Genomic DNA, 27,560 nt, shown 5'->3' with positions numbered 1-27,560 from the left:
ACATATGTATCACACAGGCACTGCTTACTGCAAGACTCGATACAGTGTCGGCTCCCCGACGCAGTGCCATTGTTTACTTCCCGCAGTTCGCGACTTGCAATTGATAGAAGCGATCACTTACTGAGACATGAACGTAGTGTTACACGCGCTGTAGGAACGAACATCAAGGGCGTTATGGATTCGCCTCCTGCTTTTCTTGCTCCCCTTGACCCACCTGCTTTTCCAGGCCCACATGATCTCCCGGCTCTGTCTGCCCTTCCAGAGCGAATGCTTGGTCCTGCATACCAAAAATCTGCCATAGCAAATGCATCTGGCCAAAGGGTCGCTCGCCAGCCAGCAATGTCGCCGCAGCCTCGTACTTATTCTCCGGCTTCCTCATCTCACCGATGAGCCGCTCGTATATCCGCGCGATTCGCACCAGCACTGCCTGGTGGACCCGTGTCGCATGGCTCTGCACGGTCAGATGCGACAAACGATTCGAGTGCACGACGGTTATGCCGGACAGCCAGGTGGAGAACTTTCGCAATGCGGACTGCAGCCGGTATATCGTCGTCCCGTATATGTACGACAATGGTTCCTAAGGGATGTTCTCAGTGAAGAGTCCGAAATCGAGCAGGTAGACATACACCCGGCTTCTGCTGTGTGAATGCCTCAACAACTTCGTTAAATCCTGCCTCCCATAAGATGTTTTTGTACTTCAAGGAATACTATGCATCAATGGCCTCGCAAGGGAGCTAAAAACTTCACGCACGTGCTCCTCCGTCAGTTGCAAGATCTTATGGTCCATCAACTCGTGAATCACCGCTTGCTTCTCCTTGGTGAACGGGAATGGTTCCAGCAAACTTTGCATGTACGCGAGGCAATTGAGCACGAACACAGACCGATCCCACCACGGCATCGCTTTCTTCTTCACCTCCGCTGCGGAGATGCACATCTCGACCGCAGGATCTACCATCTTGTCGAGGATTTGGCGGAAGCCCGGGTGCAATGTGTCCTTAGGTTCATCGCTTTGCAGTGATGATGCGTATACTATCATGATTTCCCGCAACACCTGTGCGTGGTCCAGGATGACTAGTGGCGGTGTCAATTCTTTGTCGTCCGGGCCCTGTGAGAGAAAGACATGAGAGTAACATTCAAAACGACAGATATTCAGTATACCAGAGGAATATGGATTAGCGCGCGACTTTGCGCCTCGATGTTGTCAAGGAAAGCGTCGAACGACATATCAGTCATCCTACGGGCGTCGTCAGAGTAAGTTCGTGTTCGTCAAGGGAATGACAGTCACTGTTTGAGCGCTTCCGACAATAGCGCATGCTCGCCAATTGTCCGCTCCATCGTCAGCGTGTAAAATTTGAGCAAATTCGCGATCTTGTACAATGTAATGCTGCTCTCCTGCGATCGCACCGTCTGCTGCACGCGCACCTGCACTCACCACAATGTCAGCTCCTCTTTCAACGAAAGTGGCACCGCACTAACCTTCAGTGGTGTGCACAGCTTACCCACGGCCGCGTTCATAAGCTCCGAGATTAGCTCCTCTTCGACGCTGTCGCCGAACTGGCGCACGCTCCCGACCATGCGCCCGTCCGCGCGCACACCGAACAGGCTCTCGAGGAACTCGTGCTCTGCCGCAATCGCCTGATGCACCCATGCCAACATGTCCCCGACGTACCGAAGGGGATCGTGCGCATGCAGTTCAATTGGGCGCGGCAGTCCGCCGGGCCCGCCACGTGTGAGCGCGCCGGTAAAAGCTGCGAGTACCGTCGCCTGCCGAGTTTGCGAGAGGTATCCCAGAGCTTCTCTGTGCCAAGGGTGAGACCACGCAACACGTCTCAGCAGCTGGGGGCGTACGTGAGAAGCTCGGGGCGCTGTCGAAGCCTGCGCACGGCCTCGCGCATGACGGGGCTGACCTCGAGTTGGGCATCCCGCCCCATGTGGCGGAACTCAGAGCAGCACCACCGGAAGACTTTCTCGTGCGCTTGCTCGAGGTACGTCGCGGTCGCTGCCATAATGTCCAGCCTGGCGAAGTGACGCGTTAGCAGACTGGCTGTATGCGCGAGGTCGGTACATACCCTGCCTTGGTTGGGCCTTCCTCGCCCGCCATGAGGACCCGGCAGTCGTCCCTGATGCGGTCTGCCTTGTCCATTGCGTCGAAGAAACGCATCCCGACAGGAACGTCGCGGGAGGAGATGGCCTCCTTTTCTTCATCGTTGAGGGTGAACCGCGAGAGAAAGAGCGAGACGATGGATTGTCGGGTAGCCACTGCTTGTCTGACGCGAGAATCATGTTTAATATGGGATGGAGCAATGAGGAGCAGTCATACCTCTCTTCTCGCAAGCTCCCCGCTCTGTCTAGCAGTGACCCGCACGCCTCACTGGTCAGCCTGAGCTGCGCCTGGCCCTCATCACAGCGCATGCGCATGGCAGCGATATGTTCCTGCAGGGTATCTAATTGCTACATCCCCTCGCGTAAGTTGCCAACAGGGGTCACGTACAGTAACATCAGACACACCTTGTCCACCTCTCCGAATGCATCCAGAAACTTGCGGCTCGACTCGGCCAGTTTGCTCTCCACGTCTCTCCGGAGGTTCTTGCGCGCCCGCGCAGCGATCTCTCCGGGGACGACTTCGACCAGGGGCGTACCATCGAGCTGAGATCTTGCTTGAACTTTCACGCCCTCGCCTTCATCTGCGTCGTCGAGCTCACGCTGGACCTCCTTGCCCTTCACAGAGACCGTTGGTACAGGAGGCGCGTACAGCTCCGCAACGGTGCGGAGGGCCTCCTTGGTGGCATCATCATCGAAACTGGCGCCGAGTACCTTGTAGAGACGAAGCGAGATGATGTTCTGCGGCTGCGGGGAGTTGACGTTGAGTCGGGAGGACGAGGAGACAGCAGTCATGTCCGAGTCGTGAGCGAGCGCCTGTCCGATCCACGGCTCTCAGCGTCCAGTTCAACGCAGCACAGTACTAGTATAAGGAGGCGTTCGCGCGTATGGGGAGGCAGAGAAGTATGATGTAGCCTATCTGCACTCTCCATATACTATGTATTTGATGCCCGTCTCAGCGTCGCTTCATCGTCGAGAATTAGAGTGGAATCGAGAGTAGAACCAGACAGAGATGTATCGTGGTGGAAACAGTATGGAGGTGTAAGAAAACGCGAGGAAACGATGTCATGTGAAGTACCCGTTCAGCTCACTGTCACCGACGACGAGCACGCCCACAGGCGCGTCGAGCAGCGTGCAAAAGGCAGCGAGCTCAATGCGGACGTCATTGCCCAGTCCGGAAGACGGAATGTTGGCAGCGATCGACGTTGGCCGGAACGTTCACGGCCAACTTGAAGTCTGCTCCTGACAGTGACCGCCATGTCGCACACTCTCGTCAGACGATGTCCTGGCGCCCTCGCCCGCCCGCATATATGCGCACAGTCGCCGTCGCCATCGTTGAAGTGGCATCGGGCCCTCACGACGAGCAGCGAGCCTCCTCGACCGGAACACAAGGATCCCCCGCAGGTCGAGACCTTCTCCTCGCCCTCCCGGCCGCGCGAATACTACGCGCGCCCGCACCCGCGGGACCTTCCCCCTCTCCAGGTGAGCCCCGCGACCCCCTCCATCCCACCCGCGCGCTGAGCTCCTCGGCGCCAGCGAAAATGGCCGCTGCTGCTCGCGTTCGGCGCCGTCGGCGTCGGCGCGTGGGCGACCTTCTTCGCGTACGCGGCGAACCAGGAGAGGCTCTCGAGCTCCGTGGTCCGCCAGCTCATGGACACCGTGCGCGCGAGCCCGGAGCTGCGCGACGTCCTCGGCGACGCGATACGCCCCGAGCCCATCTGGTGGCTCAACGGCGACCCGTGGATCAGCGGTGCGGTGCGTCCGGCGTGTCTGTTTACTTGCCGCTGTGGTTGAGGATGCGCCGCCGTGCCAGATATATCTCATGCAGGGGAACGTCGACGTGAGCTTCCGGCTGAAAGGCCATAAAGGTTGGCCTTCTGCTCCCTTGATAGGTGATCGCGCTCACGCTGGTTGCAGGCGCAGGAACGCTCTACTTCACGAGCATACGGAAAGCTAAGGGGGAGCCCTTCACCGTCCGTGCGTAGTGCCCTTCTTCCATCTTGTCGGCGATACGATATGCTCGCTCATCTCTCCCGCAGTGCGCTTCAAAGTCATAGCGGATGACGGCACAGTCGTGAATCTGCCCTTAGCAGAGTCATAACTTGTGCTAGTCTTGTCTCGGCCTCAACATCGCACTCACACTCTGGACCCCCACAAGTGCATTCGCAATCCACACTACTCCCGCATTAGTACTACATCTGCTTAACAACAGCTTCCAGAGTTGCACCAGAAGCATGAGATCAGACTAAGCACAGTTATCCGGTACTACAATAATCTATCGTCCCATCCCAATCAGAAGCGGTGAATCTGCGCCGCTATCAGCGTCAAACAACTTTATGCAAAGTAGCAGAGCATGCTCACCTCCTCGCGCTCGCGACCCCGTAAGTACGGCGGCTCGTAGCCGGTGGCATAGACATCAGTCCAGAGGTTCTCCGCGGGCGGGATTGCAAGCTTCTTCGCCTCCTCGACAGCTTTATCGACCTCATTCTTCGACTCCTTGTCAATCGCCTGCATATACAAACAAGAGTGTGTATGAGTTGATTCGAGGGGAAGCAGCGGACGCACCTTGAGATCCTCTTCCGATGCGAGGCCCCACTCCTGGATGTAGTGCTGTAGACCGCGGATGGGGTCCTGGGTGCTGCGCATGCGTTGGACCTCTTCACGCGTACGGTAGCTGGTGCCGGGGTCAGACATTCTGCGTTAGTCACGGAGCGTCAGTTTCATATTATGTGGTATCGCAAAGTGGGAGACGTACGAGTGACCACCGTAGCGGTAGGTCACAAGTTCGAGAATGAGAGGGCCATTGCCGTTGAGGACCCAGTTCTTCGCGTGCTTCACTGCCTGGTACACAGCAATGATATCCATTCCGTTGGCCTACGCCGGAAAATATGATGATGTCTCGATGCATATGAGAATCATTGAGAAAGACATACCTGGATACCAGGGATCTTATCACCACGAGTGAAATACTCCGTGTTCGCGGAGCTGCGTTCGGCGGAGGTACCCATTCCGTACTTGTTGTTCTCGCAAAGATATACGCACGGCAGGTTCCACAATTTCGCCTATCGTCGCGCGCACAATTATTCAGTCTGGAGGACATGATGAAAAAAAAAGTAATATTACCATGTTGAACGATTCGGCGACCTGGCCTTGGTTACTTGCGCCATCGCCGTACATCGTGAAGGTCGCAATGGGCTGCTCTTGGTATTTGGCAGAGAAAGCAAGGCCCGTACCAAGCGAGACCTGAGCGCCGACGATACCATGGCCACCCTTGAAGTACTGCGTGAAAACGTGCATGGAGCCGCCCTTACCCTTGGATATGCCGCCTTCGCGGCCGAGCAGCTCGCCGATCAGACCGACGACCGTGCCTCCGCGAAGGATTGCGAACGGATGCGAGCGGTACGAGGTAATGATATGGTCCTCATTGGTGAGCGCTTGCGTGAGTCCGACCGAGACTGCTTCCTAACGCATATTCCCACAGTAAGAACACGTCAGGCAAGCGGGATAGCTAACGAGTATACACACCTGGCCGATGGCAAGATGGCAGAAACCACGGATAAACTTTTGCTTGTAGAGCGCGTCGGCTGCCTGCTCCATACGGCGTATGGTCGTCATCTGCCTGTACATGTTGATGAGCTGGTCCTTGTGGACCTCCAGCTCCAGGCTGGGGATGTCGGTGTTGTGGCCGCGAAAAGAGTCGTCGTGAAGCTTGACATTGAAAGGCTCGTCATGCGAAGCAGCCTCCTGCAGTTGCGTGCTGTCTGCTGCTGTCTGGAGGGCGCGTACGAAGGGCGGCTGCGGGGCGGTGAGGGTCAGATTACGATGAGCACAACGGCAACAAAGATCATACGAGTTTTCGGGGAAGAGCAGACCGCAACCGAGCGAGGGAGGCCATGGCTGGTGGAGGAGCAGAAGGGAGACTGCGACGTGTCGGTCGAGCTCGAGTTGGGACTCCCAAAATCCACGGAGACGCGTGCCGGCATCCCGCTTCGGCGAGAATCGGTCACTCATTTCCTTTTTTGATGACACGCGGTCACACTAAGACGCGATGTCATTGTTGACGGCTGTTGCGCTTGTGGCTAAAGAGGCTTTTCCTGCAGCTAAATTTCTACGATAATTCCAGGAAATACAAGGAGATGATACGAGAACTGAGGCGTTGTGTTTTGGTTTTGCCGGTGCAGCGACAACGAAAGTGGAGGAATCGACTGTTGATTGTTGTTGTCATTGTGGCGGGGTGTCGTAATGGCAAGCGTAACGGAAAGACGCTCGGGCATGATATCGCAGCTGCATGGCCAAGATTCGTCCTCACTCTCGTCCCATGTCACTCGACAAACAAGTCGCGCTCGCGCGCACCCTCAATATCGACTCCACAAATCTCAACAAAGCTACCCGCCTCATTGTCGCTCCCTTTCTCCAAAAACTCTACGAGTGAGTTTCGTGCACTCCCGTCGCGGTAAGACTACCTCACGTCACTCCGTCCCCAGAATCGTCAATGACCCCAAGACTGATGAGCTGATACGCTGGTCCGATGATGGTGATTCGTTCTACGGTCAGTTTATCCTTTTTTTCTCCCCACCGGTCCGACTCTGACGCTCGCGGCAGTCCTCAACCATGAGCGGTTTGCAAGGGAGGTGCTCGGCCACTGGTTCAAGCACCAGAAGTTTACATCGTTCGTGCGGCAACTAAACATGTACGGATTTCACAAAATTCCTCACCTCCAGCAAGGCGTCTTGAGGAGCGACACGGACACCGAAGCTTGGCACTTCGAGCATCCCAACTTCCGCCGTGGCCAGCCAGATTTACTCACCTTCATCACCCGCAAGACAAAGTCTACCCACGGCAATGTCGATGAAGCCCAGCTGGATTATAATGAGACCGTCAACGTCGCCCCTCAGGTCGGGACGCTCTCCGCCGGGCAAGTCCTGGACATTAACTCTGTCGTCCATGGCATACAGGCTATCAAGCGGCACCAGCAAGCCATCTCGGCCGATTTGAATGCGCTCAAGCAGTCGAACGACCTGCTGTGGAAGGAGGCAGAGATAACCCGCCAACGGCACGACAAGCACCAAGATACCATCAACCGCATCCTCAAGTTTCTCGCGGGCGTCTTCGGCAACTCCGCAGATCCCAAGGACGGCTCACGTTCTCCAAGTGCTGTTGTCCCGGTTGCGCGTCAGAGACTTATGATCAGTGACGGCAGGCCGAAGGGGAAGGCTGCAGATGTCGGTGAGGATGATCGAGGGAGCGTGCAGACACCACAATCGGACCATGACGCCCGACACCTTTTCCCCATCGGTGAGCCTCCTCTCCTCCTTGCGCTACTCACACCTTATTCGCAAGTTGTGGTAGACCAAATAGCAGCCATCGACGAGCAATCCCAGTCCATTGCGTCTTCGGCCGCGTTTTCCCCCGTATCTCTCGATTCACCTGCTACCTATATCTCCCACACCTCGATTCGCCCGGACATGCTGTCGAGGAGTCCGACCGCGTCCGGCCCGAACTCGGGCTCGAACTCGTCCAACCTCACCTCCACCGAGGTGCCTACACCGGACGGGTGCCCTCAGCCTCAAGAAAGTACCCTCTCGCCGTCAGCGTTGACTTCTTTCACACCTCCGCCGAGTCAATCCGATGGGCTATGGCAGGCTGCGATCCAGCAGATGCTGAACTCTCCCGACCAGATGCAGCGGCTGATGCAAATGCTCGCGTCGCAGCAGAACCACCCAATGCGGGGACCGTCTAGTCCATCGACAGGATACTACGGACTGTCGTCTCAGGTGATGCAGTACGATCCTAACCAGAATGACTACTCTCGCTACCGGCCAGATATTCCGCCTGCGCCCCACCCGTCGCTCCCGCTGCTCGGCCCACAGCTGCAGAACGACGCGCCGTCGCTGGGGCCATTACTCGACGATGCCCAACGGTTGCAAAGGACGTACAGGGATGCTGCGGAGATCGAGGCGGACATGGACGTACTGCAGACGAGCTTAAACTCTCTCATCCAGAATCTCGGCATTGATCCACACAGTATCGTTCCCCAGGCACACGACCAGGACGAGCTGCTGCACAATGACGAGCCACCACACAATAACGTCGCGTCGACATCGACCGGAATCCCAATGGACAGGCCGACGCTGTCGGGCCTCGAGCCGCACGACGACCCGTCGTCTGACCTCTTCCTCGACGCGCTGCTGAGCGGGATCAATGCTGGCGGCGGAGAATACCCCGACGTGACGGGCCGGTACGATCCCTCGACAGAAATCGACGGGACGAAGGTTGGCGACGCATCGACGGAGCAGCTCACCGCGTTCCTCGACGAGGTTTCGGACACAGCGTCGCCTCTTCCCCCGCATTCACCTGACTCAAAGCCCACGAACGGCGGGTACAAGCGCAAGCTGGACATGGCGGATCTGTCGATTCCACAGCAGAAGGCGGACATTTCGATGACAGTGCCCAAGGTGAAGCGCAAGCGATAGATAAATACTTCCTCCAGATAATTAGAGATGTAACTGTAGCGATATTTACATGTAGTGAGTGTACTCCTAGGGATAACCCTGATGCTGAGATCTGCGAATGCATGAGCCCGATATATGAGTAACACCTATATATCTCACAACCCGTCACTCGAGCAGGACCTTGGGGGGCAGTGGCGGGGGCGGGCCCGGGGCGGGAACGGGGTTTCCATAAGAATCGACTAGACCTGCGTTGAATGATGACAGCAGCACCTCTGCTTTCTGGGGGCCTGCACGCGCAGGATCCTTGTCGATTGCTTCGATCTCAGCGTAGGTACGGATGTCTTCCTCCTGTGTCTCCTGAATATATTCTTTCGGAGGGCGTGGCAGGAGAGGCGGTGGTGCGGCCGACGCCCCAAAAGCGGATTCGTCATGCCTGTGGACGCCAGTGGGAGGCGGGGATGGGTAGGAAGACATGTCGTTTGGTCGGGCGCCCTGATCACTAGCTTCGTACATCGCCCTCAGTCTTGCCTTCTCCTCTGCAGCAGTCATTGGCCGAGAGCCGCTGGCATGCGGTGATACGGGCGGCGATCGTGGCGGGGTGGGTGTTGGACGTGATCCCTGTGAAGGAGGAGGCGTGGGAGGCGGTGCGCCGTAGCGAGGAGGCGGCGCTGGCGGTCCCGAAGTCAGCGCGGCAGTATCCTGGGCCTCAAACTTCCTGCGGAGCTTCTCCTTCTCAGCGGCGGCACCGGTTGTCGAGGGCTGGTCGGGCGTGGTCAGCGTGAAGCCTGCGGTGCCAATCGAACTGATGCGGGTAACATTTGGCGTCCTCGCGGCATTTTGTGCCTCGTACGCGCGCCGGCCCTCATCGGATGGATGCGAGGATTGAGTTGAGGATGGAACGAATGGCGGTGTCGAACCGTTTACCACCGGGGCAGATAGCGACGAGCTAGGCTTTGGTGTATTTGAAAGGTAAAGAGCGTCGTATGATATAGGTGCAGATGGGGGAGTTGGTGACACGATACCATAAGCTGCACCTTGCGTGCGATCCACTGCAGCCTTTGCTTCGTGATATCGACGGAGAGCTGCTTTCTCATCTTCAGCAGAAGCGTAATGAAGCGCAGCAGTTTTCACAACTGCTGATTGACGTGATACAGAGGACGAGTTGGCGGTTCCTGGAGGGCTATATGTTGCTGATCTCATCTGACCATGCGACCCGGAAGTAGGAGCCATCCAGGATTGAGAACCGTTGAGTGAACCGTTTCGTCCATGACCAGATGATACAGAAGAAGCACTAGGAGAGCTGACCAAGCCTCGGGTACGCAAGACAGCCGCCTGAGCCTGATTGAACAGCCGAGTCTTCTCGTCCTCGGCGGTTGGCCATGGACCCGACTTCGCCGTCGTGCTGCTTAACGGCGGAGTAGAACTTGCATCGGACGGTGCATGCTTCTCATACTGAAATGTCAATCAGGCATAATCAAGTTCAAAGAATGGACATACATCGGTCATACTGCGCGCATGGATCACATTGCCTTGCACTCGCTCGACGTTGGCGATAGCAGTCTCATAGAGTCGTCGTTTCTCGTCTTCGGCAGAAAGCCATTGAGCGCGCAGTCCTTCCGCCGGAGGTGTCCTCGGAGCTGGAGTTGATGATAGAGAAGCCTGTCTTCCGTGCATACGTTCCGCTTTCGTATGTTCTTCGATCTCCTGATCATTCAAATTCGCTACCGTCAATCTACTCCCGGCACCTACCGCCCTGGCACTATTGTTGCGAGGACGAGCGGCTGGAGCGTCATTCCCATGCGGGCCAGGTGTTCGAGAGCTCACGGAGTTAGCAGCGGAGCGGCCAAAGCCAGTACCACCAATTGTCTGCGCGTCATAACTACTCCCCTGGGAGCTGGCATTATCGCGCGAGCTGTTCTCGATGCTTGAGCTCTTTGTCATCCCAAATTCATCAGTCTTTCCTGCGTAGCCGTTCGTAAGAGACGTTGGCGCGGTATTGAACTGACCGAGAGCTGGTCTGCTAGTGGAGCCTGTAGTTGCCGGTCTGACTGCTTTCTCCGAGCTACTATATGGGTGAGGTTGGGCCGAGATTACAATGTTGGCCTGGGGTGTGATCGAGATGATAGACTGAGACACCTGCAAGGCTGGTGGTGAGAGGGGCAATTCCGGCTGTATGTGAAGCGTGCCGGTGTGCCCTGGTAAAGAGACGTTGGGGGCAGTGCCAATCCGCCTGCGTAAATGGTGAGTATCTTGGCACCCATACGTACAAGACTATATAGTACCTCATTGCTTCCTGCGATACAGTTCTATACGAGGACTCAGTGAGGAAGAGAGAACACGACGGCAAACACGGCAACAAACCTTGGCCAATTTGACACGATCACCGGGAGATCAAGTACAACGGGTTGACCGGTGCCCATCAGAGCCTTGACGATCAGGTTGTATGTGATATCAATGTGTCTTGCTGCGTTCAAAGTGGCAGAGGTATGGTGAGGGGGTATGACGGCGGTTAGCTCCGCCTTATGTTGCGTACCACCATACAGGGTCACATTCACGGGCACCTTCTGCTCTCCGATGCTCGCAACTTTCACCTGCGGTGCACCCTTCTTACCATGGGTATGTGGACTTGCGCGAAACACGGTAGTCTCGCGCAAGGTGAACTCGAAACCGCGAAGAATGACAGTATGAAGGCCGTCAGACTTCACTGTCGCCATTACGATGATACGGTCGCCTGGCCCATAGCATGTGTGCGAACGGTCAACAGTAAGCGTTACCCCATCCTGCGTGTGGCTCCGCGACTCTGGTTGCGAGTAAACAGGCCAAGTAGAGTGCAATTCGTGCTTGTCAATGATAATTTGGGAAGAAGTGGCAGCGACGACAGGCTTGTCACGACGAAGCAATCCTCTGGATGCAGCTGAGACGTTAGTTGCATTGATTAGGTGCTAGGAGGTGCTAACCTCTTCCCCTTGATACACACCGCAGCAATCAACTCGTACTTGATACCCGCTGTCCAAAACTTCCACATCAATACCCGCAACCCGAACCGGCTAGCAGAACTTACCGCCCTTCTCCAGAGCTATACTAGGCGGGATAGACTCCGGAATGCGGATGTAGAACGGAAAGTCTTGCTGTATAAAACACTAGCCTGAGCGCCAGCTAAGGTATGCGAAGAAACGAGACATACGGTATGCAATATCCCATATTCTTCGCCTGACTGCCATACATTGATGGGACTCTGGCCCACGGGGTCAAAGAACGTGTTCGCAACCCCACCTCCAGGTAGTGTCTCCACCTTCCTGAGCTCGATGCGGACCCATTTTGCCTTGACGCCCTGAGGACCGACTCGCACTTCGATCGCCTATTTGGAAGCAAAGTCTGGTGAGATGACTGCAAACCCGGCGAGCTGCTAAACACGTACACCTTTCACTGCAGCTTGAGGGCGGTCAGGTGGACCAGGAGGGATTCCAGGATAACCTGTTGCGGATATGTGAACCCTTGCTGCACACGGTGCAGCGTCCGGAAAGGCCTGAAATGGAGCGTACCCTGCACGAAATCGATGTTTGGCGGAGGCCGTAGAGTTCTGGGAATTACATATGGGTCAATTGGCAAGACAGCGGGGCACCAAGAACCTTACAGCTTTGCCTGAGACATTAGTGGGTATACGGTACGAGGCAAGAAGCAATCTGTCACGGACGAGCGAGCTGCAGCTGGGCGGCTCTTGGCGTTTGATGGCGATTATGATTTATCAGATAACCTACAACCCTGCCTTGATGACAATTTAACTTAACCCCAACTGTACGCTACTTAACTTCTTGTTACTAGGCTGCCTGTGCAAAATGTAAAATGTAAAAGTCATGGTTACGTCCGAAAACGCACCCTTCACGCAGACCCTCGTGGCATCCTTGCAAGTGCTCCTGACCTGCAGCTGGCTTGACTAGTGCTCCCACTCATCTACTACACGCACCCAGGCGCAGCTGGCCGCTTGCGTGCACTCCTGAAGCCATGTCGAAGTCACCCCCAGCACCTTCAAGTAGCCGCCCCATGTCCTCACGATCAATGCATGGTTCTCAGTCCATATATTCTGGCGGGAGCAGCTCACGGCCTTTCCTTCACATGCTCAACCCTATGGGGCGCGCTTATCAGGGTTATATGCAAACGAATCAATCTGTTCTAGAGGAAGAGGAGGAGGAGAATGAGAACACGAACGAGGATGGAGACCTCGAGGCAGGCCATGCGAATCGCAGCACGATATTCCACAGCACTAGCAATCCGCATGGGCGCAGACGAGTAGGGTGGAGTGGAGACACGTCTGAGATGAAGGTGCTCAGGCCGAACATCCGGCAGGATGACCCGAAACATGACGAGGAATCGTCGGACGAGGAGCCACAGAACTTGATGATTGAAGCTGCATCGCCTGGGGTGCGCAGATCACAGTCTCCTCTCGTGAGTGCTAAAGGCAAGGCGAAGGAAATGCGGAGGCAGCCATTGTATTCTACATCGCGGAAGAACACACCACCGATCTTGCCCACTACCGCTATACGTGCTACTCAACTGTCTGCACCTCCCAGACCCTCTGAGATGAACGCGGAGGAGGAGACACCTTCGGAACCTCTACGTGAACCGCCACAGAGACGTATGCGCGGGCTAGACGCGCACGAACGCGCATTGTGGAATTGGGTCAACGTCTATAACCTTGACGCGTTCCTGCAGGAGGCATACTACTATTATGAGGGGAAGGGGATCTACAGTATCGCATTATCCCGCGGACTCAACCTTCTGTTGGTAATCATCCCTTTGTGTACCCTCTTCATGTGACTGAATTCTGGACTAACGTGATGCATAGCACAGTTGGGTTTGTTATTGGATTCTCGACGTTTCTTCTAGGTTGTGTGGACTACTCGCGGGTCCGCCATGACAAAGTTAATCGATTATCGGAAGTCATTGTTGACCGCTGTGTGTCCAGGTGCGCAACGTACATACTCTGAATAATAGTTTTCTGACGCGAACGCAGGTTCTCAGGCTTCACGCTCATTTTCTTCATCCTGTTCACCGCCTTCTTCGTCTGGCAGACAGCCACATATGTCCTTGGTATAATGCGACTCGTAGACATGTACAGTTTCTACACCCACCTTCTGCATATACCAGACGTAGGTCCTGCGACTAGCTCCAATTCATCTTTCAGCCTCACGTCATTCTATTTCCTCAGGCAGACATCCAGACGATTTCTTGGCCAGAGATAGTGCGGCGCATCGGCGCAATTCGGGAAGACAATCCACTGACGGCCATTTCTTCAACATCCGCAGCACAATCAATCACAGCGAAGCTCGATGCTCACGACATTGCAAATCGTATCATGCGTCAGGAGAATTACCTTATTGCATTGTTTAATAAGGAACTATTAGACCTTCGCGTGCCGCTTCCGCCAATGTTGAAACGCTTCGTTGGCGCACCAGAAGATGGGAAGGGCCGCACACTAACTACGGCGCTGGAGTGGAACCTACGATTCTGTCTGATGGAATATTTATTCGATACCAGTGGACGCGTCAGGAAGGTATTCCTGAAGTCGAAGAACAGGTCGGCACTGATTGAGGGGTGCGTATTGCTCAATTGCCACTGATCTTTCCAACTGATATTGTGATGTATTTCAGTCTGCGAAGACGCTTGATCTTTATGGGCATCTTGAACGCCATCTTTGCGCCATTTATCGTTCTCTACCTCCTTATGTACTCGTTCTTCCGATATTTTGAGGTGAAAAAAAAACACTTTTGCATGCAGAGCAGTACTTATGTCGGTTTCTAGGAATATCACAAGAATCCCTCTAATATTGGAGGCCGACGTTATACGCCCTTCGCTCAATGGAAGTTCCGCGAGTTCAACGAGTTGCCACACCTGTTCAAGCGCAGACTGAACGAATCGTACCCAGCGGCGAGTATGTACATCGGTCAGTTCCCGAACGAGAAAGTGACGATCATAGTCCGGTGAGCATTATGCCACTTGATCTTACGTGCATACGCTCATGGACGACTTGGACTGTTTAGCTTTGTGGCTTTCATAGCTGGCTCTTTCGCTGCTGTTCTCCTGCTGTCCTCTGTCATTGACCCTGATCGGTTCCTTTCCTTCGAAATCACACCTCATCACACAGTGCTATTCTACCTGACCGTCTTTGCGTCACTCCTCGCCGTCGCACGAGGCATGATTCCCGAGGATAACATGGTGTTTGATCCGGAGCTGCTCATGATAGAGGTAGTGCAGTATACGCATTACATGCCAGACGAATGGAAGGACCAGCTGCATTCGAAGAAGGTACGTCAGCACGTCTCCAGAGCTATGAAGATGCTTACGATCGCGTCGTAGGTGCATGAGGAATTCGGCCAGCTATTCGCAATGAAGATCATGATCTTTGCCCAGGAGCTGCTCTCCGTGATTCTCACACCGCTCGTGCTATGGTACTCCCTCCCCCCTTGTGCACCCGCTATCGTCGACTTTTTCCGCGAGTTCACCGTCCATGTCGATGGCCTTGGGTACGTGTGCAGCTTTGCCGTGTTCGACTTCCAGCGGCACGGCAACATCAAGGTCGGTGACAAGGTCGCTCGTATATTCTGTATGGTACTAATTGCAGCTCATTCAGTTCGGTGCCCCGACGAAGGTGAACGACGAGCGGCTTATGTCGAAGGAGGGCAAGATGGAGAAGAGCTTCCTGAATTTCAAGGTTCGGACTATGCCCCAGATCGTAACTAAAGTTGTGCTAAAAATATTACACAGGCCGCGCATCCAGAGTGGATGCCAGCAGACCCAACGGGATCGCTCTATCTCAGTCGCATGGCAGATTTCAGCGCCGCACATCCCATTGGCCTTGGTCGCCGGCGATTCCTCCGACGAGGCTCAGAAGCAAACAACGCTGCGAACGTAGTCCCTGCCGTTACCCTTGACGCCACGGTACAACCAGAGGTGGGACCAGCGGACAAGGCTCGTGAATACGAGCGCGCGCTCAGGCAGAGCCAGATGGCGCGGCGGCGAGGCAGTGTACTCATGCAGAGCACGCGTCCTGTCGGGCCAGCGGCATCGTCGATCTTCCAGTCTAGCATGCTTGGAGCGGAAATGGCACAGACTGCGGTGCTGGGAGATTCGCAAGGGAGCGTCATATCCGGCGCTGCGACTAATGTGGGAGCGGAGCCGATACCAGAGGAGGTGGAAGAGGTGAGTAGTGCGTTGGGGGAGTCATATGTAGTGGGCGATACACACAGAGGACAGCCGTCTGTGGGGCAGTCGCAATCACAGGAGGAGGACGAGCTAGAGGACGGGGGTGTGCTTGGGCTTCTGGCGCAGATATATGGGACGGGGGTAAATGTGAAGGGCCGCGGCCGAGTGCCTCCGCGTGCGATTTAGGAAATGTTCGTCTTAGTTGATGCCTGAAGTTGTTTCTTTAAAGTCGAACGCCAGGATATTCCTGAATGGTAGCGACATCGTTACTGCTGCGCTGGCAGACGACGAGCTACGACCATGTTTTGAACTGCAAAACATCATAGGTGTGCGGAAGCATCTACCATACGATAGCTAGCATCGGATTTCCTGCACCGGGAGATCTGACCGGGAATCGGTGAAAGGAGCAAATAATGATTAGAGCTAGAAGTAAATAAAGGAGGGTAGAACCGCACTCGAGAGATGTAGGAATTTGAGGAGGTGCATATTCTGCAGTTTATGAGTTCGGAACGGGAGAAAACAGATCCTTTCTCTCGTACATTGCTGCGCTACTGGGGTGATCCTTGTGCATAAATTAAAAGCCACATAAAGCGATATAACTATGTGCTTCGACGAGGAAACCGCTTGAAGGGCGATAGCCTAAGCTCATCTATAGTAGGGACAGTGGTCACAAGGTCAACTATATCTGGATCATGGAATACGAAGTGAGGAAGGTCCAAGTTGAGGCACCGTAGGTTTGGCACGAGCGGCGTCAGGTCTAGATGCATGACGTCTCGCATCCGACCTTTGTCCAGAGAGTGCATCTTGAGGCCTGAGGGTGTACAAGGAAGGACTCGGGGATTTTTGCGGATAGCGGTGCACACATCCCGCCAATCTAAGTCAGAAGGATAACTGGAGATCACAAGTTCGAGTCGAGTAAGCATGCTCGTCAGATGGCGAAGGGACATTAGACATCCCAAGCGTTTGTCCACGATGAGCCGCAGGTCAACGCAGCCGACTGAATTTGAACATTCCGTCATCTGTAAGTCCCAGCGTATCCAGTTTTGATGTTTCTGGGTCATGCGTGGGTTAGGGATAGTGCCAGTGAGAAGCACGGATTCCGATCGCGAAGGTTCGGGAGACCACTTCAATGTCAATATCAACGTCTGCAATTTGGTGAGGACGGTTATCCACGGAATGAAGTGCGGATCAGGTTCCAGACCCGCTACGAGGCAGTATGGATAAGCGTTCCCAAATGACATCCGACGGAGACACACTATGTATGAAGGAAGATGGCTTGAAGACGCCGGCCATCTCTAATGACCTAGTAGAAAGAGACTTGTGCATCGTCGCTCTCACCAACATGTCACCGAGAGCTGTGCCAGAATCCGTGCGCGAAGACCGAATCCTTATAATGAGACTTCGACGTTTCGGAGCCAGGAATAAAGAATAGTGATTGATACCAGGAGTCCCATAGACTGCCAAATAAGTGACGTTAGGTTGGGTAAGATGTACTCGGACCCGTTGCGGTGCTTCTTCAGCAGAGAAAATATAGCAAGCGCGATGACCGCATCGACGTGTGAGACTGTACGAACGAGTTCACCATATGAAATAATATCTATCCACTCCTTGGACTTCATCTTAATAAAGGGTTGTTACATGGGAAGTAAAGTTTGAACCCTTTTAAGAGACTGTACCGAACCAAGTCCCCGAAAGGTCCGTTCGAGCGTGCTTGGAAAGAGGACAGCGAGAGGTTCAAACGAGTTAAACGTTAAGGTCTCGCCAAAGTAACGATAACGCAGGCTTCTTCAGTTCCCGGCAGGTATGCGCAAGTCTGGGTAAAGAGCGACATCCGGAATCATTGGAGTAAATAAGTCGAGTAGTCAGAGCTGAGTCGTGGATAATGGTCATAAATGTTGTCCGAACAGACACATCACGTCCTCCAAGTTTACTTGAACTGACGCATCGCGTGACGCGTTCTTCGTTCTCGTAGGAAGTGTGCCTGCCAAGGCGAAGGACGTATGATAGTGCGGAAGAAATGCGGTCGCCAGGAGAGAACGGATGTGATATTGAAGTTGTGCTTGACGTTCGGGGCACCACTAGCTGTATGGAAGGGGAACTAATGGCAGCAGGCAGAAGTTGGACAGAGAGGTGCAGAGAGGTGCTTGGCAAACAAATTGGCAGGCCGGCAACGACTAGATCTCAATCTAGATCTACGGTTTTTGCTAAACTAGATTTGGCAAGTGTAGTTGTTCGTGCGACTGGATCTATAACTTGCAGGTACTGTACTTACTCAGCTCGCATGTACAGCTGCACACAAAGTAGATTGTATAATGGCCATACGGTACCAAAAGCGCACTGGGGGACACTGGGGGAAGTGGTGAAATCCAGTCCCTCACCCCTTGTCACACCGCTGAGCGCTCGCATGCTTTCGGGCTCCGTATGAGAACGACCCACTAACTGTTGGTGCTCTCTGAGTATGTCAATTTTACCTCTACGAAGTGACGCCGTAATGCAATAGATGTGCTCAACGTCCACGGATCCAGTACTTACGTCTCGCGTTTCGTCTGGGAATTGCGAGATGTAGGGAGAGGGCTAAGGCTTAGAAGTTCCCATTCGCGACTCGCCTCCACGAATGGCCCAGGGGAGCTCGACTCATCTTCCATCCCAGGCAAAGTAGGCCAGAAATCAGGCTCACGTTTCCTGTCATTCTGTCCATGCATATAGCGGCGGTGTGGGCACTGTTAAGAAAAGCGTCAAAACAGAATGACAAGGTGCGTTGGACTCGCATTCGCATGCCATGAAATTTGGGCAGGAGTCGCGGCCTGAATAGTCCCGAGGGATGAGCTGAAGCCTGTCATCAGCATTTCAACCATGCCATCTGGCATGGACTATCGCGTGTCAGGTCAACTACAACTCGACACAAGCAGTGCTGAGGGTACTTCTCTTTCGGTACTTTGGCCGGGAATACGCAAGAAGCTCAAATCTTCCGAAATTCCAACCATGGGGCGCGCTGCCATGTCGATCTTGTGATCACAAACACGCAGCATGAAGCTTTAAACCAGAAACAAACTGATGTCAAAATGATCAGGTATACCTGCACATACAATCTCCGCAATCACAGCACTAGCATCTCACATCAACAGCACTCAGAGGTCCATAAAATAGTCCGACTCTGTCACATAACCCTACCTCAACCAGACAGATCGTCGACCGCGCACTGACCCTCTCTACGGCCATCACAAAAAAGTAGATCGTAGCACCCACCATCCAGAGCCACAGACCACAAGGGTCAATGCAGAATGAGCTTCGAGGCCGTCGCCGGCGCCCGGTCCGCCCTCCGTGGTATCCGTGCACGTACAGACGCACTTGAGACCTGTCGCCCGAGGCCAAGAAGCTGCGCACGCCGAAGCTCCTCGTCAATCCGCCACATCCCTCTGACGAACGCCGCACGATCTAGCGCGCCTGTCCCCCCAGGGTCACACTCGTTCCTACAGCACACACGCATCAGATTCTCACAGCACGGCATCGACCTACGACCGAAACGCACCATATCGCACGGAGCGTACCCCGTTCCAATCTCGAGAGGCTCCATATTCGCCGGACGGTCGCGCCCTCCAGCCGTTCGTCCACCTCCGCAGGCTCTTCCTCCGTCTCCGAAAGCGGTACCTCGCCAAGCTCCGGGCTCGTGATGAGGTCCACAGACAGCCCGCGCCACCCCGCTGCCTGGCGCTTCCGCGCCGTGCCCGGGGGAGGCGAACGGATGCGCGGACGCCGTGCACGGACGTTCGCGGTGAAGAGCGCCTCGTACCGGCGACGGGCTGCGGGCGGGACGGGAGTTTGTCGTGCAAGCTTTTGCCCCCGTGCTGGCGCCTGTGTGTGCGATTGCGAAGAGGCGACGGTGCTGGTGCTGCGAATGGAGGAGCGGTCGGAGAACGAGGTCGAAGTCGAGGTCGAGGGCGAGGAGCGGACAGATGGTGCAGAGGGTGCGCGAGAGCGCAGTGGGGGCGGGGGTGCGGGCGGCGGAGGTTTGGAGGTGAAGCTCGGTGAAGTCGATGAGCGGGACGGTGGAGGATGCTTCGGCGGAGGCTTGAGGGTGGTCGTCGATGCCGATGGTGGGCGCTGTGGGAGCTTGGGTGGAACTCGCTGCACGGGCTGCTCCCAATCGTGTCCTCGGGCGACACTCGGACTGGCAGAAGTCGCCGAAACGGTCTCAAAATCGTCTATGTCGATGCTCTGCGCGTCTGACTCGCGATGGGCAGGCTCGCCGTCGGAAGACAGGGAAACGGAGTGGAAAGAGGAGATGGAGGATGCGGGGGCATGTCCGCGCAAAGGAATGGCGATGCCGAGCGTGGATGCGGGCGGGTACGTGTGCGTACCTGGGGGCATGCGTGTTGACGGGGGTCGAACGGCAAGTGGTAATGGGATTGTTAGAGTTGCGGGGCTGCGGCCGAGAGAGGAAGTGGAGGAAGTAGGAGATACGGACTTGAGGGACGAGTACGACGACTTGCGGGGCGGCAGAGGTGGCACCGAAAGGGTTCTCGATTTGGGTGGCGACGATGGATCGAGGTTTATTAGTGGTGGGGAGGGCATTTTTGAATTAGAGGTAAGGATGAGCGAGGACGACGCAGTCGCACCGTTCGTATGAGTGGAAGGACCATCGTCAACGACCCATTCTTTGAGGTCAATGAGTGAAGTCCTGCGGCTAAGGTTCGGGGGAGATGGAGAAGGCGAGCAGGACACGAAGTTGTGCTGCCGAGGCTTGGACGGCGTCGAGGACGCCGAGGACGGGATGATGGGAGAGAAAGAGGTGACGGCGGGAGAGATGGGGCGCTCGAGGATGTTGGGAGGAGAGGCGGCGCGCTCGACATTTGTTGGCGCAGAGACTGGGTTGCTGAGAGCCTCGAAGGCGTTGATCCTCGCCTGGAGAACAGACGAGCATGCAGGCGGCGTCATTGCGTCCGCAGCGCTGGTGGCCGCGCCCTCGACGCTCGCAGTCGCCCCTCGGCAATCTCCGCTCACTCATCTTTTATTAAAATGCTCAGCCGAAAGTCCTGCAATTATATCTCCTGATCTCAATACGGTCGAGCGAACATCTGCTGCAAGCTCGTCTTTCTTCCCGACCACCATCTCCAGCATCTTGTCTATCGCGAGTACGCCGCGGCGGGGGAAGGCGTCCAACGGATGCCTGACGGATCTACATGGAACAAGACAGAGCGTAGCTCAGTCCCGACTCACTGCATTCCCCGACTCCTCGGAGTCAGCATCAGCGAGTTGCGAAACAAAATTACTTGGAATACATACCCTATCCATCACTTGTCCACTAGTGGACACTAGCTAGTAAATATTGATCAAAACGCCCTGACTTTGCGCGCGTGTGATCACTTTGCGTCTCTACTGCAGTCTGCCACAGGACCAGGCGGCGAATTTGTACGTGCAGCTACTGCACCTACTTGTTTCGGTTAACCCATTGCTATGCGGAGCGCAGTACTATGAAGCAGTTTGACCGTGCTCACTGACCGCTTGCGCACCTCTCCAATATTTATGATTCGCAACTGCTCATCGTTTGCTGAGGATAGATAATGTGAAGATTGTATACTGTACGTACGTACATAGCTATAGTGCAAAATTTATGAGTTGTGTGTTGCCGGCGGTCCGAGTCTGCCATACATGGCAGGTGACGTTGTAGTCGTTACTGAGTACTGCACCGTCATCAATAATTCTCACCTCGGCACCGCCGGCCGTTCGAGCCAGATATCTCAGCACTCTCACTGAAGCACTCTTCACAGTCCTTCCTCTTTAGAATTCATGCTGTCCACTAATAGCGATGAAACGCTCAAGCACCTCCGAGATGCATCAATTGGTTTCGATCATCTCTTCTCAAACGATCTCGAAAAGGCTAGGGAGATCTTTGCTACGGGGAGCTCACCTTTCCATGCACTCGGTCTCGGTGTATGCGCATTTCTAGAGGCTGCTTTGGGAATGGAGGTGAGTGGCAGTCTTGCAAGTATGCGCATCCCAGTGGAATGACTGTACATCAGACAGGTTTGCTGGTTGAGGCAGCTCGCTGCCTCGCACTCTCAGAGGCGGGTTCAAAGAAGCAGTTCAAGTCGTCCAAGGGGTCCGGGTCAAACACACAATTTCCTCCGGGTATCGAGTGGGAACTGCTGCATTCTGACGCCATCATCCTTCTTGGTTTAAACCATGCGCTAAGGTGAGTCCTGCCACCTGGGTTATACTTTCTGTGGTCTTGGCACTTCCGTCGTCCGCTGTCGATCATCGATCATCCTCCGGTGACGCACCAGACATTCGCAGAGTATGTTCATAGTAGCTGCGACCGGTTACGTTCGCTCGCTGCTGGACGTTTTGCCGACATACTGTTCGCATGTCTCTGTTCCGCGACCAATTTTATCTGTCTAGAGTTCGCAAGGCCATACCTGGGTCGCACTTTTGCCATCGCGTTACTTACCGTGCGTGCGAATAGTGAGTCATACATGGGTTACCTTCAATGTTTGTACGCCATGAACAGGAAAGTCCTAGTCTCGTTTTCTCCCTATAAAGATTACTAACTTCTCCACAGTGCGCATTCCAAGTATTCAAGGTGAGCCATATTTCCTTTCACCTTAATGCGTCTCACGGCAAAGCCGTTAGACTGTATAAGGCGGTGTACCCTGCCGGCCTGTACGAGTATACCACACCAGGAAGTTCGCCATCGCCGAGCGTATACTCCTCCGCCTCATCCACGTCAGTGTCAACGTTCACGGGTTCGACCCCCAATACTCCGAAGAGCCCGGCAAAGTCTACCTTCTTTGGCCGGTGGGGAAAGTCCAGCTTGTCGGTTCCGTCGACGGCGAGTGTCGTGATTGCCGAGGAGGGATCGGTAGACGAGCTCATTCTGTCTGGGACGGCGTTTGGTGTGTTGCTTGACTTATCGAGAGTGTCAATGTTTTCCACTTACCGGAGTTCGTGTAGGTTTTGGGTGGGTTATGTGATGACTACCACTATTGGAATCTCATATTTCTGCGCAGGCTCTTCAACCTCGTTTTCTCCCTTCTACCAGCTAAGATCAGGTCAGTTCATGTTCTTCGTTTTTCCGACGTAATCGCCTTATACTGTCGGCAGAGGAGTTGTCGGCTTCCTCGGATTCAACCATGATCGGAAGCTGGCGCTGCAAGCCCTCGCGGTATCCGCGAGAAGAACAGATGCTCATTCTGTCTTTGCAGGGTAAGATTGACCATGATTTTCGACGTAATCCACGTTGACGACATAATAGGCTCGCTCTTATGACGTACCATGGTGTCGTCTTACTCCTTGCGGGCTATCAAGCGGACGAAGCGCACATCATCAAGCAATACCGCGCAATTGTTGAAAAGTACGCTTCTCGTTACCAGTTTAGCCCTCGTACTCATTATTTCATCCGATATAGCATCGCCTCTCGCTATCCCAACGGCTCCCTCTGGATCCTGAACAGGGTGCGTCTGTTCCAAATCTGAAAGCAGTTCTCATTGACGTCATTGCTCTACAGGCAAAAATTCTGCGGATGACGTACGACCCCGAAGGCGCGATTGCTATCCTACAAGAGGGTCTGCAGCCGAATCGGCCGCATACCTTCTCGCAAGCCGATGGACTGGTAAGGTGGCATGATATCTTATCTTCGAACATCTCATTGAATATAAACTATGCAGCTCATCTTCGAATTGGCGTGGACATTGCTATCGCAGCGGCGGTATAAGGAAGCTGCGGAGATGTTTATCCGCATGACGAAGGTTAACAGCTGGTGCGTCTACCACCGTTTATTGCTTGACCTGATACAACTTGGACTGACGTACGCGCAGGAGCCACGGAACATACTATTTCATCGCTGCAGGTGAGGTTCGCGTTTCACTAGGATAAGTTCGCGCTGACTTCTAGCACGGACAGGATGCTATGTTTCGCTGAAAGACTACGATAAGGCCCAGGAGCTTTTGGACGAAATTCCAGTGCTGCTCGAGAAGAAGAAGATCACTGGAAAAGACTTGCCTACAGAGGTGTTCATCAAGAAGAAGCGTCAGTGCCTCTATTCCTGAAGTCAGCAATGATGGACGTGGCTAACACGTTCATGGACAGTGGCGTTCTACCGCGAGAAGCAGAAGCGGTGGACAGGATCCGAAGAACACTTTGCGCGGTGCATCAGGGTCAGCCCCGCCGAAGGTGAGGAATTGATATTGATATTGGAGTCGTGCACTCGCTGACCTTTGTTCTGCAGAACTTGGAATCTGTATTATTTTGCATTGTTTTTACCGGTATTTCAACTTCACTGACATCTTCTGACGTAGTTTGGAACACGCACGCGCGCATTCTGAAGGAGACCGCAGAAGCACACATCGCGGAGCTCGCCGTGCTCGTACCCCACCCCACCATCACGAGCCCATACGTCACTGCCCCCACATCACCACCAGCAACCGCAGCGTGTGTAGATATTGACACGCCGGACGAATTTGCGATCCGCTCGCTACTCCTGGGTATTACTCACCGCACCGCCGGCGCTTACGAGCCTGCACGCGCGTTCCTCTCTGACGCATACTCACGGCAGTCTTCGATCAAGGTCAGCACATGGGTCGGCGGTGTTACGCTGTTCGAGCTCGCGGTGCTCGAGCTGAAGGAGACGGAAGCGCGCACGGAGCGCGACACCGTTACGGAGATGATGACGGAAGAGGAGAGCCGGAAGGAGTGGGCGCGCGCGCTCAAGGTCGCGAGCGAGCACCTGGAGGCGGCGCTCGCCCTGGCGACACAGCAGGTGGACCTGTCGTCACGGCTGGACAGTAGAATTGCGATGCTGAAGGATGAGATCGGGCTGAAGAGGGAGATGTTGTTTGCCGCATAGAGCGCTTTCCTTAGACGCATACTCATCGGCGGGACTACTCGTAGAGTTTCCTATGGTCTGGACTTATAGTCGACGCATCTCATATTCCCTTGGACTTTATATCTAATATAATGTTCATACCGTGCCTACTGCACGAAAACCGCGTGCATCAGCTTGTGTTCACCTAGCAGCCCATTTGCCTCTTGCCTCTTGTATTCATCATGCGTATACCATCTTGAGAACGAACCTGCACCAAAGGACACCTTTCATACCATCAAGATGCTAGGTATGTTCTCCTGCGAAGGAATGAATGAACAAACAGGCCGAAGTGCCTCTAACTACGGATGCACAGTCGTAGGCCTAACCGGCGGTATTGCCACGGGCAAGTCGACGGTCGCGAACCTGTTCCGCGCACACCAAGTCCCCATAATCGACGCCGACGTGCTCGCGCGGCAGGTAGTGCTCCCCGGCACGCCCGCGCTTGCGCAGATCGTCAAGCAATTCGGGGAGGATGTCCTCCTCCCCGACGGCTCGCTCAACCGCGCGCGCCTCGGTGCGATCGTGTTCACAGACGAGGCGAAGCGCCGTAAACTCAACGCAATCGTGCACCCTGCCGTGCGCCGCGCGATGTTCTGGGACGTGCTCCGGTACTGGTGGGGCGGCGAGCGCATATGTATCCTCGACGTCCCACTGCTAATCGAGGGCGGCATGTGGAAATGGGTCAGCGCCGTCATCGTCGTATATTGGTGAGTCTCTGTTTACACTCGCGTACCGCTGAGAGTCCTTAAGCTAGCACCGGTCTAACGTTGTTCTACTCGCACACACTGTCCTTATAGTTCTGCAGATATCCAGCTACGCCGTCTCATGGAGCGCGACGGCTCGTCGCGTGAAGACGCGTCGGCGCGCCTCAACGCGCAGCTCCCTATCACGGAGAAGGTCGCTTTCGCCGACTACGTTATAGACAACTCGGGAGAACGCCATGAGCTGGAAAAGCAGATCGATACGCTTGTGGCTAAACTACGTAAGGCGGCGGGGTGGTCATGGAGGCTCAGCTGGCTCTTCCCACCATGGGGCCTGTTTTCCGCTCTGACGACTCTGGCATGGAGAGCGTTATCGCGCCGACGGAAAACGACAGCGAGGAAAAAATAGGGCGGTCGTAACAGTTAATATACATCGCCCATTGTGCAAATAGTGTCGTACGCGATAAGTGACATCATTTCGACCTCAGACCCAAAAGTGAAATGAACCTCAAATCACGACGGTGATAATCTTCGTATAAAAGCTATGAATCGATGCTGCAGTCAGAAGACTGGATCAAAAAGTGCGGATCAAGATATCCTTAGCGAGCACCCGCGGCAGCGCGATCACCACCGCCTGCGCCGCCTCTCCGTCCGCGACCGCCACCTCTTCTGCCATAGCCACCCCATCCCGCAACATACGCACCAGGTCCCATAAGACCCACACCGCCTGGCTCGCCAAACGTCGCGACGTTCCTCTCCCTTTCCTCCTCTCGCCTGTTCCTGCCTCCGCCGCGTCGTCCGCCGCCTCCGCGCCCTCCGCGCGCGTCCGCCGAAGGCCCGTTGCTCCCAGACGAGAGCAAGTCGAAGAACGACTTTTTCGGGTTGTACGCCACGGGCTCGGCCTCCTTCTCTTTCTCCTTGTCGTCTGCAGAAGTACCGTTCACCTCGTCCGCTTTCGGCGTCCCCCGGGGTGACGGCCCTAGCGCAGCCTTATCGAAGCGCGCATTTGAACTCTGGAAGTCAAAGTCCGCCACGGGCACCCGAATGTTGTGCTCCTGTTGCCCTTGGCCGCGCCCACGTCGTCCACTGCGCGGGACAGGCGCACCGTTTGCGGTGGCATTCGCCACACGCAGGTCGCCGAGCGCACGCTCGACGGTCTCGAGAGACGCCGTGGCGGTGTGCACAGAATTGTTGCGCCCTTGGCGATGACCTCCCGAGGGCGTTGTAGACGACGGTGAGCCGGATGCGCCAGCTTGAGCTGCCTGAGCCGGCCCACCTTGTTGCTGGCCAGAGGTAGACGATTGGGAGGACTGCTGGCGAGAAAAGGATGGTTGTCGATTTTGCTGAGGGGGTTGTGCAGATTGTGGTGGTACACCCGCCGGCGGTACTTGGAAATTTTGGCCATATGGTGGTGCAGCTGCCATTGGCGCGGATGCCTGGTGTCAAATCGCACGTTAGCTAGCACCGGAGAATGCTTCACTTTGGTGGATGAGGGAAATGGGTCAGAAGGAAGGCAACGGGGTATCCACACGAGTTTAAGCGCTCTCGGATATGCGAGCATGTGCTCGTTACATCCGTCAATGTTTTCATCATGAAGGGTAAAGAACGAATTGATAAAAGTACTCACGCCTAGCACTGCTGGGTCATCGTGAACGCTTCGTCGTTGTGGCGCTGGGTCATCCACTGCGAGGTCCTTCACTTCTGATGCGCGGAAGATGATATATGCATATGGTTCCTGCACTGGAGGTATGAACTGGTCTGGCGGTCTGGAGGGTAACAAGCGACACGTCAGCTTCTGACGATTTGCTCAGCAGCGCAATTTAAACAGAGTCACGGAGTCAGAAGGAAGGCAACGGAAAATCCACATGGGTTCATGCGCTCTCGGACGGTGGAGCTCTAAAGCTCGCTTTACATCCGTAATGGCTTCGTCACAACAGTTTGCGTGGCGAAAGCGAGACTCACCGCCTCGACTCTGTTCCCATCGAGTACACTACATCACAGACGCGTGAATGAGTATTTGCGAATGATGATGTCACAAACAAACTTACCATTGGAGAGTTGGATGGTCGAGGCTGCAGGGTCGATTCCCGCGAGAATGCCTCTGTAACGTACATCTGAGTGCGAAATGAGAGAAATGGGCTTTCTGTGCAGCCCAGGTTAGCTCTCGAGTAGCCGTACGCACATACTAGGCGCACCCGATGAAACTAAGGGCCATAGTCGATGAAAGAAATTAAAGAGACTTGGATG

The 27,560-nt window shown here is 54.9% G+C and overlaps 11 protein-coding genes across 11 annotated transcripts; 5 read left to right on the top strand and 6 right to left on the bottom strand.

Annotated features, from left to right (window-relative positions):
- Nucleotides 1–139: 139 nt before the first annotated feature.
- SCP_0402650 (Conserved oligomeric Golgi complex subunit 6) lies at nucleotides 140–2,895 on the bottom strand (the record flags this gene model as incomplete). The annotated part of the gene is made up of 11 exons (XM_027757003.1): nucleotides 140–148; nucleotides 215–577; nucleotides 627–695; nucleotides 752–1,105; nucleotides 1,159–1,234; nucleotides 1,286–1,422; nucleotides 1,477–1,798; nucleotides 1,849–2,016; nucleotides 2,070–2,267; nucleotides 2,321–2,451; nucleotides 2,509–2,895. The coding sequence occupies 11 exons, from the start codon at nucleotides 2,893–2,895 to the stop codon at nucleotides 140–142; spliced, it is 2,214 nt and encodes a 737-aa protein (XP_027612804.1).
- A 462-nt stretch (nucleotides 2,896–3,357) lies between these two features.
- On the top strand, nucleotides 3,358–4,201 carry SCP_0402640 (hypothetical protein; the record flags this gene model as incomplete). The annotated part of the gene is made up of 5 exons (XM_027757002.1): nucleotides 3,358–3,582; nucleotides 3,637–3,855; nucleotides 3,914–3,968; nucleotides 4,018–4,077; nucleotides 4,140–4,201. 5 exons carry the CDS (start codon nucleotides 3,358–3,360, stop codon nucleotides 4,199–4,201), a joined length of 621 nt encoding a protein of 206 aa, XP_027612803.1.
- A 191-nt stretch (nucleotides 4,202–4,392) lies between these two features.
- SCP_0402630 (Pyruvate dehydrogenase E1 component subunit alpha, mitochondrial) lies at nucleotides 4,393–5,995 on the bottom strand (the record flags this gene model as incomplete). Its single annotated transcript, XM_027757001.1, has 8 exons — nucleotides 4,393–4,407; nucleotides 4,462–4,608; nucleotides 4,666–4,795; nucleotides 4,856–4,974; nucleotides 5,034–5,162; nucleotides 5,224–5,562; nucleotides 5,626–5,895; nucleotides 5,951–5,995. 8 exons carry the CDS (start codon nucleotides 5,993–5,995, stop codon nucleotides 4,393–4,395), a joined length of 1,194 nt encoding a protein of 397 aa, XP_027612802.1.
- Nucleotides 5,996–6,418: 423 nt separating this feature from the next.
- On the top strand, nucleotides 6,419–8,573 carry SCP_0402620 (hypothetical protein; the record flags this gene model as incomplete). The annotated part of the gene is made up of 4 exons (XM_027757000.1): nucleotides 6,419–6,528; nucleotides 6,585–6,649; nucleotides 6,703–7,395; nucleotides 7,450–8,573. The coding sequence occupies 4 exons, from the start codon at nucleotides 6,419–6,421 to the stop codon at nucleotides 8,571–8,573; spliced, it is 1,992 nt and encodes a 663-aa protein (XP_027612801.1).
- Nucleotides 8,574–8,717: 144 nt separating this feature from the next.
- SCP_0402610 (hypothetical protein) lies at nucleotides 8,718–12,203 on the bottom strand (the record flags this gene model as incomplete). Its single annotated transcript, XM_027756999.1, has 10 exons — nucleotides 8,718–9,998; nucleotides 10,050–10,782; nucleotides 10,835–10,858; nucleotides 10,914–11,456; nucleotides 11,510–11,558; nucleotides 11,614–11,680; nucleotides 11,737–11,910; nucleotides 11,971–12,026; nucleotides 12,095–12,132; nucleotides 12,187–12,203. The coding sequence occupies 10 exons, from the start codon at nucleotides 12,201–12,203 to the stop codon at nucleotides 8,718–8,720; spliced, it is 2,982 nt and encodes a 993-aa protein (XP_027612800.1).
- Nucleotides 12,204–12,554: 351 nt separating this feature from the next.
- SCP_0402600 (Autophagy-related protein) lies at nucleotides 12,555–15,938 on the top strand (the record flags this gene model as incomplete). Its single annotated transcript, XM_027756998.1, has 10 exons — nucleotides 12,555–13,330; nucleotides 13,396–13,515; nucleotides 13,564–13,699; nucleotides 13,759–14,144; nucleotides 14,201–14,300; nucleotides 14,352–14,530; nucleotides 14,591–14,855; nucleotides 14,907–15,125; nucleotides 15,181–15,261; nucleotides 15,315–15,938. 10 exons carry the CDS (start codon nucleotides 12,555–12,557, stop codon nucleotides 15,936–15,938), a joined length of 2,886 nt encoding a protein of 961 aa, XP_027612799.1.
- Nucleotides 15,939–18,280: 2,342 nt separating this feature from the next.
- On the bottom strand, nucleotides 18,281–18,619 carry SCP_0402590 (hypothetical protein; the record flags this gene model as incomplete). The annotated part of the gene is made up of 2 exons (XM_027756997.1): nucleotides 18,281–18,442; nucleotides 18,521–18,619. The coding sequence occupies 2 exons, from the start codon at nucleotides 18,617–18,619 to the stop codon at nucleotides 18,281–18,283; spliced, it is 261 nt and encodes an 86-aa protein (XP_027612798.1).
- Nucleotides 18,620–19,023: 404 nt separating this feature from the next.
- On the bottom strand, nucleotides 19,024–20,687 carry SCP_0402580 (hypothetical protein; the record flags this gene model as incomplete). Its single annotated transcript, XM_027756996.1, has 2 exons — nucleotides 19,024–19,222; nucleotides 19,282–20,687. The coding sequence occupies 2 exons, from the start codon at nucleotides 20,685–20,687 to the stop codon at nucleotides 19,024–19,026; spliced, it is 1,605 nt and encodes a 534-aa protein (XP_027612797.1).
- An 852-nt stretch (nucleotides 20,688–21,539) lies between these two features.
- SCP_0402570 (Mitochondrial outer membrane protein) lies at nucleotides 21,540–24,594 on the top strand (the record flags this gene model as incomplete). Its single annotated transcript, XM_027756995.1, has 17 exons — nucleotides 21,540–21,719; nucleotides 21,773–21,945; nucleotides 22,216–22,245; nucleotides 22,312–22,332; nucleotides 22,383–22,645; nucleotides 22,704–22,710; nucleotides 22,760–22,801; nucleotides 22,854–22,955; nucleotides 23,005–23,103; nucleotides 23,158–23,203; nucleotides 23,257–23,361; nucleotides 23,417–23,508; nucleotides 23,567–23,598; nucleotides 23,652–23,777; nucleotides 23,838–23,921; nucleotides 23,977–23,988; nucleotides 24,047–24,594. The coding sequence occupies 17 exons, from the start codon at nucleotides 21,540–21,542 to the stop codon at nucleotides 24,592–24,594; spliced, it is 1,962 nt and encodes a 653-aa protein (XP_027612796.1).
- A 258-nt stretch (nucleotides 24,595–24,852) lies between these two features.
- Nucleotides 24,853–25,722, top strand: SCP_0402560 (Dephospho-CoA kinase CAB5; the record flags this gene model as incomplete). The annotated part of the gene is made up of 3 exons (XM_027756994.1): nucleotides 24,853–24,859; nucleotides 24,926–25,319; nucleotides 25,410–25,722. 3 exons carry the CDS (start codon nucleotides 24,853–24,855, stop codon nucleotides 25,720–25,722), a joined length of 714 nt encoding a protein of 237 aa, XP_027612795.1.
- Nucleotides 25,723–25,912: 190 nt separating this feature from the next.
- Nucleotides 25,913–27,528, bottom strand: SCP_0402550 (hypothetical protein; the record flags this gene model as incomplete). Its single annotated transcript, XM_027756993.1, has 5 exons — nucleotides 25,913–26,749; nucleotides 26,941–27,079; nucleotides 27,276–27,303; nucleotides 27,362–27,456; nucleotides 27,509–27,528. 5 exons carry the CDS (start codon nucleotides 27,526–27,528, stop codon nucleotides 25,913–25,915), a joined length of 1,119 nt encoding a protein of 372 aa, XP_027612794.1.
- Nucleotides 27,529–27,560: the final 32 nt, after the last annotated feature.

This window comes from Sparassis crispa (assembly GCF_003851025.1).
Source record: "Sparassis crispa DNA, contig_000003F, whole genome shotgun sequence".
Taxonomy (NCBI): Eukaryota; Fungi; Basidiomycota; class Agaricomycetes; order Polyporales; family Sparassidaceae; genus Sparassis; species Sparassis crispa.
This window is presented reverse-complemented; position numbering and strand designations above follow the sequence as displayed.